Here is a 12008-nt window from a genome sequence, read left to right as displayed (position 1 = left end):
AAAACAAAACAAAAGAAAGCAAAGAAGTATTTAGTCAAATTTAAGGCAGGTTGCTGACTTTTGTTTAAAAATTTCTTCAGGTTCTGAAAATTCATTCCTTCAAGTCATATTTCCAGAGAAACTCCAAGAAAATCGAAGTGATAATATAAAAGTAAGATATAAAATTTTTTACAATGTAAACTATTATGTGAAGCTTTTTATTTTTATCATGTAACTCTAAAATATATCAGCTCCACTATAATACAAATGTAAATATCTAATATTGCTATCAATAAACAGAATTTAAAGTTTTAATGGTAAAAGCAAATATATAAATAATAATGCTCTGTTTAAAATGTGTCATTTCTTGGCAAATTATTTTTAAAAGTTCAAATATAGGAAATATTAAAGAGTTAAGTGTCTTAATAATATAGAGCTAAGTGTCTTCGTGGTGTGAAGGAGGTAGCTTGGAGATTTAGATGAGGAGAATAATAGTCTCAAAAACAATTAACAATGTCTTTTGACAAAAGTTTCCTTCCTCGCTCTTGATTCCTCTGCCTACCCATTCTTGGACAAGAAAATACCTTAAGTAGTTTACTATTTTTTATTAGAAAGAGTAATACTTTATTTTATTCACTGATTTATTTAACATCAATTTCTCTGCAGTTGCCATGTAAATATATTAAGTGTTGTAGGAGATTAGAAAGAAGAAATTAAACAAGCCTGACTTATAAGTGGCCAATCTTTCGACAATGCTTTGTTTTTGGCAGATTTATTGAGGTATACATTGCACACTACAGAATTCATGCATCATGAATATACAGCTCCATGATTGGGCTTACACATAATGAGGGTTGTGCAAACATAATCACAATCCAGTTATAGAATGTTTTCATAGCCTTGCAACTTTCCCTCTGTCCTGTTGTGGTTTGTCTCTCTTTCCATCCCTAGCTCCATTGGCAAATACTGCTCTCCTCTCATCTTCATAAATTTGTGCTGCATTTTTTTATCTTTCCTGCAAATAGAAACATGATATATAGATCTTTTCATCACATTTATTTCAGTCACTTTTACCTATTTTGTAATATTATCAGGTCATTAATGTTTCCTTCTTAATTAATAAGTGTTTATCCATTGACCAACTGGTGGACATTTTGATTGGTTTCAGATATTGACTGTAATGCATAATTATCTATGACCATTCCACATGTGGACATATATTTTCCTTTCTCTTGGGTGGCTGCTTAGGCATGAAATAATGAGTTGCAGGTTAAGTTCTTGCTTGAAAGTTTTAGAAACAACCGTATTGTTTACATTTCAAATCTGCAATGTAGCTTTTTGGTTTTCTCACATGCTTGTGCACTTTAGATGTTTTCTGTCTTCTGGATTAAATCCACTATAGTGGGGATATAATTGTTTTAAGGTACATTTTCCCAATAAATAATGATCTTGAATATTTTTCATGTGTCTTTTATCTGTTTATATAGCATTCTCCCAGTTATTTATTCAAATCTTTTATCTATTTTTAAATTGTTTATTTTTGAGTACTAGGAAGTCATACTGTATTCTGGGTATAAGTTTTTATCAGTTGTATACATTTCATCATTTTCTCCCAGCTATAGGTTGCCTTTTCATTCTCTAAAATGTTTGAAACATTTCGATTTTTGTGACATCATGTTGTCTTTTATGGATCTTAGCTTTGTTTTTGTAAGCCAGCCTGCCAGCATAACAATCTTGACTTCTGGGCCTCAGAATTCTATGCAAATAAATTTCTGTTAATATCACCTATGTTACATCAACTCATTTATTTTACTATTTCTATTTCTGGTTCTTTAAGATACTATCTGTTATCATTTCTCATAAGTCTGCAGGTTTCCTTTAGTATTTCTACTAAAGCAGGTGTTTGTGTTAACAGTTTAGAAACAGGTTTTGATGAATATAGATTTGTTGGCTGGCAGGTTTTTTTCTTTCAGCACAATTTATACCTCATTTCATTGCCCTTTTGCTTCCATTGTTTCAGAAGAAAAATCTGTCATTCATGGTATTGATGCTTTGTTTTATGTGATGAAACATTTTTGTCTTGATATTTTGAAGATTTTTCTCATTATGTTTAGGTCCTGTGAGAGTGACCAGAAACTATCCCAATGTTTATCTTCTTGAATACTTTGTCCTTGCAGTTTATTAAGATTTGAAATGAGTAGATAAATCTTTTTCTTTAATTTTGTGTGGTTTTGCCATCAATTTATTCAAATATTTTTCCTGACCAAATCTATTTCTCTTAGATATCTGGAATTGCCTTTACATACATGTCAGGTTGTCTTACAGGCTTGTGTGGTTCTATTTTCCTTCATTCTTTTTCTGTTTTCCTGAATAGGTAATGTTTCTTGTCATGTAATCCAATTTATTTATTCTTCCTTTTACCAGATTCAGTCTACTGTTGAACTGCTCTGTTAAATTTTGCATTTTAATTATTTCACTTTTCCGCTATTGTTTTAAAATGAATTGTTTTTCCTATTTCTATGAAACATGCCATGAAGTTTTCATGGTGATTACATTGAATCTGTAATGTAAATAAACCAATTTTGCTATTATGGACATTTAGCAATAGTAAATATTCTAATTCGTGAACATAGGATGCTTTTCTATTTTTTTGGTGTCTCTTCAATTCCCTTCAGTAATGTTCTATAATTGTCATTGTAGAGAATTATCTTTTGGGTAAATTTATTCCTAAATATTTTTTGTACTTATTGAGAATGCTGTTATTCTTTCAATTTCTTTTTCAGGTAATTCACAGTTGGTATGTAACATTGCTACTGATTTTCATGTTTGCTAAATTAATGATTTGGTTTTAACAACTTCTTGTGGAGTCTTGGCATTTTCTATTTATAAGATCACATCATCTGTAAACAGTGATGATTTGACATCCTCCTTTCTAACTTGGGGGTGATTTACTTTTTGCTGTTGCCTAGTAGGTTCTGCTAGGACTTTGACTACTGTGTTAAATAAAAGTGGTAGAAGTAAGCTTTCTGGTATCAGGAGTTAGGCAAAATGTTGATCTTTTCTTGTTGCAAAACGGAGAAAAAGGAACATTTTTCCACTGCTGGTCAGAGTCTAGACTGCTACAACCATTATGGGAATCAGTATGGAGATTCCTCGGAAAACTAGGATGAGAGGTGTCCCATTCAACCCAGCTATTCCCCTTCTTGGTATTTTTCCAGGAAAACTGAAAACATCATACCACAGTAATTTATATGCAGTCATGTTTATAGCAGCGCAATTTGTCATAGCTAATCTTGGAAACAACCTGGTTGCCCATCAGGGGTAAATGGATGCAACTACAGACCATGCTCATAAGTGAAATGAATCAGACCCATATGTGTAAACATCGTATTGTCTCCCTAGTGCAAAAACCTGAAAGAGTAACTAAAACCCAAAAGGTACAATAGATATTGTGAGAAGGAAGAAAATTGCTCAAAGAGAAGGAACAACTGGGATGAGGGAAAGGAAAAAAGAACGAAAGAAGGCAGGGAAAAAATATATATGGATATACAAAGATAGCTGGATAATTGTAATGCTGATGTCTGTTGGTTTATTGAAAGGAACAGTTAATTCTTTTTTTTTTTTTTTTTTACCAATTTTTCATGCCTATATCTGGTAATCTGAATAACTAATTTGAAGACAACAATATGCAATAAACAACCATGGATGAATTCCTAGCATTTTGATTTGTGAAGCTCTGTATCATTTCTAATGTCTCTTTTAAATTATTTTTTGTTCTCTTTAATTGTTTGATCATCTTGAATTCTTACATCTGGTAATCTGACGAACTTCTTTTTAATTGTTTGATCATCTTGAATTCTTACATCTGGTAATCTGACGAACTTCGCTGACGAACTTCGCTGAAGATAACAATATGCAATATAACAACCATTGTTAATTTCCTATGATCTTGTTTTGAAATTCTGTATCTTTTTTATTGTTTTTGTGTTGTTTTATTTTTATCTTTGTTGTTGTTTTGCCTTCTTTTCTATTTAAAATTTTAAAAAATGGAAAAAAAGCAAAATAGTATTAACTCTAACTTTTTATATATGGCCTGAAGTACATTCCTTCCCTACGTATTTGTTTAGAGTTTTTAATCATCCTGGCATTTGAATTTTATCAAAATTTTTGGTATCTATCAAGATAAACCAGTCTTAGTAATTATTAAAATACTAGTGTATTAAATATTATGCCCTTAACTGTACTTACATGATGGGATTTAGCATAAAATGCCTTTATTTTCAGACAATTTGGAAAAATTTAGTGAAATCCTTAAAAAAAATAGAGAAAGCCGTAAGGCAATTTACCAAGAAATAATGTTAAATTTATACTTTAATTTTAAAAAAATTTTTAATTTTTAACATCTTAATAATTACTAAGTTTTTGTTTTGGGAAAATATCCATCCAAAAACTCCTTTGGATGGCTACTTGAACATCAAGTCCACTACAGAAGTAGAGAGGCTGGGGATATAGCACAGCAACACAGGTGCATGCCTCCCAAGCACAAAGTCCTGAGTTTGAGTCCCAGTACCAAAAACTAAAAAATAAAAATACAGGTCCTTCAGCATTCATACTTAATTATTACACTGAGGACAAGCTTTCAGAGGACTTATTTTCTTATCACTGAGATTTTAAAACTAGTTTACCCTGCTGCTTCATTACAAGACTCTCCTCTTTGGCATTTTTGCTTTATATCTCAGGCTTGTTTTGCATTTTTCCTAAATTTTTCTGTTTTTAAAAATAAATATTAAAAATTTTGAAAGAAATTGAGATTTAAAGAAAAGGTGTAGCTATTGCAGAGAATTCCCATATGCTGTACACCCAGTTTCCTCTAATATTTAAACTTATACTACAGAATTCAAGAGACAGAAGAGACTGCAGGTGAAACAGCAGGATGGGTTTATTTAGGTGTACATCTGACTCAGTGGATTCATGTCCAAAAGACTGAGCATTGACCAAAGGAAGGCCTCTAGTTTTATACATGCTTCTGAGGGGGTTGATCTAGTGGCCTGTAACTTAGGGGTGGGCAAGCAGAACAAAGGCAGTTTGTCAAGCTGTGCCCAGTGGCCTTGTTTGGGTAAAAACAGAACGTTATCAGAACAGGAGGTTATGAAACTTTACTTACAGTGCCAAAGTTCTTGTTTTTATCTGTATTAGAACAAAGAACATTGGCTGTAGAGAGAGGGAAGTTTGGGAATACTTGACTTTTTCTTTTCAAATTCTGCCTCACTTACACAGTTATGTTGATGCATTATGTTTGTTAAAACCAAGAAATTAACATTGTTATATATTACCAATGAACAGTGTATTAATGGGTATACCAATTACTGCTTTCTTTGGATTTCATCAGTTTTTCTACTGATGTCCTTTTTTGGTTCCAGAATGTAAAACAGGATACCCCATTGCATGCCCTCCTGGTCTCCTTTGTTATGTTTTGGTCTTTCCATGTTTTACATGGTCTTGACCATTTTGAAGAGTACTGGTTAGGAATTTTGTAGAATGCCCCTCATTTTAGCTTTGTGTGATATTTTTTCATCCTTAAACTAAGGTTATGAAATTTAAGGAACATTAACATGTTCAACATTACATCATATTGGGTACATGATACCAATTTATTACTAATGAACTTAACCTTCAGGTTTCATTTTTGACTATTTGCTGACCTTTGCACAACTTGCCTTATCCCTCTTTGGTTTGTGCAATATACTGGCATCTTTTTGTCCTAGATCCTGGAGCACTTACCTTTTTTGTTGTCCTAGTATTTTTATCGTTTTTATTTTTACATGCCTATTTTTCCTGTACAGATAACACTGACTCTTGATTACCACATGTTCTTTGTTGCTGGATAAAATCTTATCAGGTGCATTGACTGGTAGATAGACTCTAACGTATGGCTACCAGTATTTTAACTTGAAAATTCTAATGATAGAGTCAAAAGTAATGTTAAATTTCAATCAAGAACCTTCAATTTAAAAAGATAGGAAAGAGGTAGTACCACTAAGGAAGCTTTTAAAGAAAATGGTAAGTCATTTTTGTGCTTGGTACAGGAAGTATCACTGTTGTCGAGTACCTTATTATCCTAATGATGCCTATAAATGGTATAGGGGAAAGAAATTCCCAGCCCGACAGGTATCTGGTACAAGTTTGTGTTCTCTAAAAATTGAAGAATGAATTTTAGGAACAATGGAAGTTAAGAGCAGAATATATTGGTTGAGAGAAAGAAAGCTTGTGTCCGAGACAGAGAGAGAAGGGGACCCAAGTGGGTAGCCGAGGAACGTGGCTTTTCTAGGGATTTTTATAGAGCAAAACCATGAGGTGAAGTAAGTCCAAGGTGGGAAACATGGGAAATTGCAAGGTGGGCATGAGGTGGGACAAAACTTTGATCAGCCAATGAGATTAAAAGTATAATTGCTCAGGTAAAATTGATTAAATCCGGACCAAATGGAGTCACATACCAAGTGGGCATGAATACAGAACAGAGGCTTTTCCTCTAAGGAGTTGGGTTAGTGACTCTTCCTGGCTTTCTCAAGGTGATAGAGACCTATTTAGAATATCAATCCCCGATATTTATCCTTAGGCAGGTATGTGGGTAGATTTGTTTCATCTTTTGTCTTGAGGTCTGGCCCATAGCTGGAAGTGTCTGTCTGTCTCACAGTTGCACGGTATCTTGTTTTCCAAGCTGGCTCCTTCAAGGGCCTGGTCCTATCTGACTGCCTCTAATGTTTCTATCTAACTCAGCTGCTTACAACATAACAATCCCTCCCTGGCCTCATTGGTCCGGAGGAGTCCATATTTGTAAGCCCAGTGAAAACTTCTTGGAATTCTAAAAAGTAATTCCATCTGCCACTTCCAGTGCAACCCATGGTGAGAATAAAGAGATAAACACATATCTATAGTGGTGGGGAGCCATAGGGACCCTAAGTCCAGTTAGAACAATGGCTAATCAGAGTAAAGACCTGGACTCAGAGCTGAACCCGGGTTTTATTAATTTGTAAAGAGGGGAGTACCCTGGGGATGAGTGACTGTGAGAATGGTGGAAAGTATGCGAAGGCTGTGAACTGGGCTAGGTAAGAGGTAAGATAGTACCTCTGCAATATGCAGAGAGAGAGGTATGTAGAAAGGGTAATCTGCATAACAGCTTGAGGAAGTATCTTGTGTTTTGGGGTTAGTGCCTCAGCTTTGAAAATGGAGACAGATACTCTTCTTTGAATGAGAGCCATCCTAGTAGTCCTCCACAGTGCCATATGAATAAACGTTTCAGCATAGTGCATAGTCTCTTCTTTGATAAGAGTTAACAGTTGAGCTACATGTAGATGTCTATTTTTATATAAATCCTTATATTGATTATTTTTGGCAGAAATACGTTTTATAATAAATGTTAAAACTCCTTGTTTTTTTGTTGAAAATTTTAAATCATATGTACTCTTAGATATTTTAAGCATTGTTTGGAGGAATTAATTGATGTAAAATTGTTTTGCTTCTAATATTAAATTTGCCTTCACTCTTAGTTGTTCTTGATTCTTTACTTTAGAACCAGATATCCTATGTTATTACAATAGATGAAAAGTCATATACTGTGCACCTAAGGCCAAGGTAAGTTTTTATTCTTTAGGATTTCATTTTATATCTATGAAACTTTCTCCTTGTAATAAAATACTGTATGAAAAATAATAAATTAATTATTATTAAACTTTTTGTTTGTCTTGGATGAACTAATGCTCTCTTGTGACCTAAATTTTTGGCCCTAAAATTTATGTAATCTTTTATGAATGAGATTTCAGAAGTGAGAAAGTGGGGACTCACCACTTGCAGATGATCTTATGATAGTTGGCGGGACTGGTTAGACTTCTGTAGTCAGAGTAGAGGGAAAAGGGAATCAGACCCAGTCAGGGGAAATATGGATTTTTGTTGGAAAAGCTGTACAAGAACCATTTGTGAGACATTCTATGGAAAATGGTTAGTTAAAATTAATTTGATTTTGAACATAGGAGAGAGGTATGACTTTCAACATCCTTTATGATGAAATTCTCAACCTATTAGGTATAAAAGGAATATACCTCAATACAATAAATATCACGAATGACAAATTCATAGATAATATCATATTCAAAAGTCAACAAGGGCTGGGGATTTAGCTCAGTGGCACAGAGCCTGCCTGGCAAGTGCAAGTTTGTAAGTTTGATTCCCAGTGGTGGTGAGGGGAGGTGCGGGGGGGACAGACAAATAAACAAACAAAACAAACAAACAAAGGTCAACTGTTGAAAGCTTTTCCTAAGACCACCTAAAATTAGAAATGAGACAAGATACCTATTCTAACCGCATTTGTTCAAGATAGTAGTGGACATTCCAGACAGAGCAATTAGGCAAAAGAAAGGAAGAAAGAGAAAGAGGGGGGAAGAGGGGGGGGAGAACATAAGGAAGAAAGAAAGAAAAAAAGAAAGAAAGAAAGAAAGAAAAAGAAAGAAAGAAAGAAAAAAAGAAAGAAAGAAAGAAAAGGCATTCAGTTTGGAAAAAGTTAAATTGTCCCCATTTGCAGATAACATTAAAATACATTATAATGAGCATAATACATTAAAAACCCTTAGAACTTAAAATAAATCTATTATATCCAATAAATGAGTTTGGGTGTTATAGGATCCAAAATCAACTTGAAGTCAGTAATATATCTATACAGAAATACTAAAGGATATGAAAAAAAATCAAGTGAGCAGTCCTATTTAGCAAAATTCCAATGACTTTTTTTGTTACAGAAGCAGATAAGATAAAAGCATTCTAACATGTATCTGGAAGTACAGTAGACTGCAAGTCTCCAAAGAAGTCTTGAGCAAAATGAGCAAAGCTGCAGGCAGCACACTAGCAAACATCAAAATATACTACAGTTACACTAATAAAAGCCCTCTATTTATATAGTATATAGGTACTATATACCTATGTAGTATATAGTACATATAGGTAGTGTACACTCACAGAAATGAATGAGACACAAATGTAGTGCTTGTGATGTATTGTAAAGATGAGAAAGCAAAATAAAGTAGAACCGAATACTATGGAACAATTAAGGGAATGAAGAAAGGCTAGACAAAATGATGTATATCAGTAGACAGAAAGACATGAGGGATACTGATACAGGGAAATAGAAACTCCTAATCTGAATGGTATCTGGAATGAGTTCATGTTCTTTAAAATCGAAGAATGAATTTTAAGAAGAATGAAGGTTAAGAGCAGAATATATTTCTTTTTCTTGTTTTGTTTTGTTTTCCTGGTACGGGGAATCGAACTCACGACCTCATGCTTGCCAGGCAGGCGCTGTGCCGCTGAGCTAAATCCCCAGCCCCTCAGAATATATTTGTTGAGGGAAAGAAAGGTTCTGTCCAAGAGAGGGACAGAAGAGGGCCCGAGTGGGGTGACAAGGACCTTGCCCTGCCCAGGGACTTTATAGAGCAAAACCATGAGGTGAGGTGGGTCCAAGATAGGGGGAAAATGGGAGATTATAAAGTGGGCATGAGGTGGGACAAAACTATGGTCAGCCAATAAGATTACAAGTACAATTGTTCACGTAAAATTGAGTAAACCGGGATCAAATGGGGAAGCCAGTCACATAGTAAGGGGCGTGAATACAGAACAGCGGCTTTTCCTGTAAGGGGTTAGGCTAGTGATTCTTCCTGGCTTTTTCAGTGTGATTGCTATCTATTTAGAATATCAATCCCTGATGTTCACGCCTAAGGAGGTGTGTGGGTATATTTGTTTAGTCTTTTGTCTTGAGGTCTGGCCCACAGCAAATACCTCTCCATTCACAAGGTATCTTGTTTTTCCTGTCAGCTCTTTGGAGGGCCTGGGCCTATCTGACTGCCTATAATACTTCTATCTAACTCAGCTGCCTATAACAATACCAAAAGGAAACAGTACCATTAAAACCAGCTGTTGTACAGGGGCGATACAGTCCAGTGTGAAGTGCTTCAGGGTAATATTACTTGACTTCAGACTGTTTTTTGGTTTTGACATGTAGGTGGTCACTAGTAACTCTTGTGAAACAAAGTTTAGCCTACATTTCCCAAAAGAAGTTAGTCTGGATAATTTACTTAAGTTACACTGGGTTGGAATCAGCATGAATTGAGCAGGCATAACTAAAATAGCATAACAAGTACAAGAAATCATAACCACAGAAGGCTGAACATAGACTTGAAGTTTCAACACCTGTGCCAAAAGTAAGACTTTTACCTAAGATTCTTTTACCTCATTGTGAAAGTAATATACATTATATACATGGTAGTGGAACCTACAGTGAAAACACAGAAAACTCATAGTCTTGCATCTACTTTATGTCTTTGTATTTTAAAGGCATTTTCCCTCTTCTTTCAGTCCTTTTTATTGCTTTAAATTTCATTAAGTCTGGAAAATTATTTTGAGTAACCATGTATTTTATATATATATATATATATATATATATATGTATGTATATGTAAAACACTACCAGAGATTGACATACTTTTTCTGTAAACGTCCAGAGACTAAATTTCTGTAGTCATTGAAGGCCATATGATCTCTCCCAAACTATTTTCTTCTGCTACTTCAGCTTAAATACACTAATAGGCACTGCTGTGTTCCTGTGAATATTTATAAAAACAGAAAATGGGTAACATTTTGCCCGAGGCTGTCATCTTGCTGACTGCTGTTTTGTATGTTTGAAAAGAAAAACTTTTAAAATTCTTTCACTCTTATTTATATTTAGATTCTTCCTAGCAACGAACTTTATGCTTTATTTCTACAATCAAAGTGTTATGAATTCTCAGTCTGTAGATACTCAGGTAAGAATTAAATTCTGTGTTTTATAAATTTAACGAAATTATATTTAGTGAATATTTTACTAACAGAGAAATGTCTCAGTATTCACAGGGGATATCTTAAGGTACTTATTTAGGTTTAGATAAGGAGATCATATTAAAGGTGCAGAAGGGGGTAGAGAGAGTGTGGTCGTGTTTCTCAGGACAGATGGTTCAGGTGGACATGGCTTTGTCCTTCTATGGTTTCCTGCGATGCCTACGGGTAACAGCCTCACCCATTGGTCATGATATTCTTTTTTTTTTTTTTTTTTTTTTTTGAGACAGGGTTTCACTATGCAGTTCAGGCTGGTCTTGAACTCCCTTTGTAGCCCAGACTGGCCTTGAACTCACAATGATCCTCCTGCCTCAGTCTCCCGAGTGCTGGGATTACAGGTGTGTGCCACCATGCCCAGCAGTCATGATAATCTTGTCTCTTTGTTGTTATGGGAAAAAAGGAGTAGGGGAGGTGGGTGCTCTTTCTCATGGCTTCTTTGTGTAAAACATGTGGGCAGTGCAGACACCTTAATCAGGAGAGAGACTGGGGGACAGGATGATAGGGGAGTGGTGTGTGAGGTTAGTAAGAACCCAGATGTGGGGACTGATTGGAGTGGTCATATACAAGGCTGAAGATGGGAGATACAAAGCCAGTGACCTTGGCTAAGGAATGATTTAGACTGATTTAGCATGGAGTGAATTAGCTGCAGGGTCCTGTAGAGGTGATCAAGGACCGTCAGGAGGAGGGATGTGATTCAACCGTGGGACATGGCAAAAGGAACAGAAGGGCTAGCCGGACAAGAAAGTGCAGAGAGGTGGAGAATAATTGGACCCTTCCTGGTTTAGGGAAAAGTCACACAAAGTGTCCTGAAAAAGGAGATCTTTTATCCATGTAAGGAATGACTCAAAGGTGGGGGCCTGAGGGTGAAACCAAGAAAGATCAAGGTCAAGTGAATGAAGGAAGTTTGTGAAATGGCAGGATAGGCAGGGGCAAGGGCATTCAGGTATCTTCTGGAATTTGGATCAGCCTGAGGGGAGTAGGGGAGATTACTTGTGATTTTCACAAAGAAGAGTCAGATGAGTTATCAGCAGGACCCAGCTTCACCCACAAGGATGTACCTACTGGGGAGGGTCTTGTAGATGGACTGCCATCTGGATGCTGTAAATGACCAGGAA

General features: G+C 35.3%; 1 protein-coding gene across 1 annotated transcript in view; it reads left to right on the top strand.

The window, feature by feature from the left end:
* Positions 1–80: 80 nt before the first annotated feature.
* Positions 81–12008, top strand: part of LOC102020160 (disintegrin and metalloproteinase domain-containing protein 32-like) — a gene marked incomplete at its 5' end in the record, with an annotated part of 143629 nt that continues 131701 nt past the window's right edge. Inside the window, 3 exon segments of the mRNA XM_013507728.1 lie at positions 81–151; positions 7550–7611; positions 10748–10823. Coding sequence (XP_013363182.1) covers positions 81–151; positions 7550–7611; positions 10748–10823 — 209 coding nt within the window.

The sequence above is a fragment of the Chinchilla lanigera genome, unplaced genomic scaffold (assembly GCF_000276665.1).
Source record: "Chinchilla lanigera isolate Chin_1 unplaced genomic scaffold, ChiLan1.0 scaffold00135, whole genome shotgun sequence".
In the NCBI taxonomy this organism is placed as follows: domain Eukaryota; kingdom Metazoa; phylum Chordata; class Mammalia; order Rodentia; family Chinchillidae; genus Chinchilla; species Chinchilla lanigera.
The sequence above is the reverse complement of the archived record's forward strand: the minus strand, read 5'-3'. Positions and strand labels throughout refer to the sequence as shown.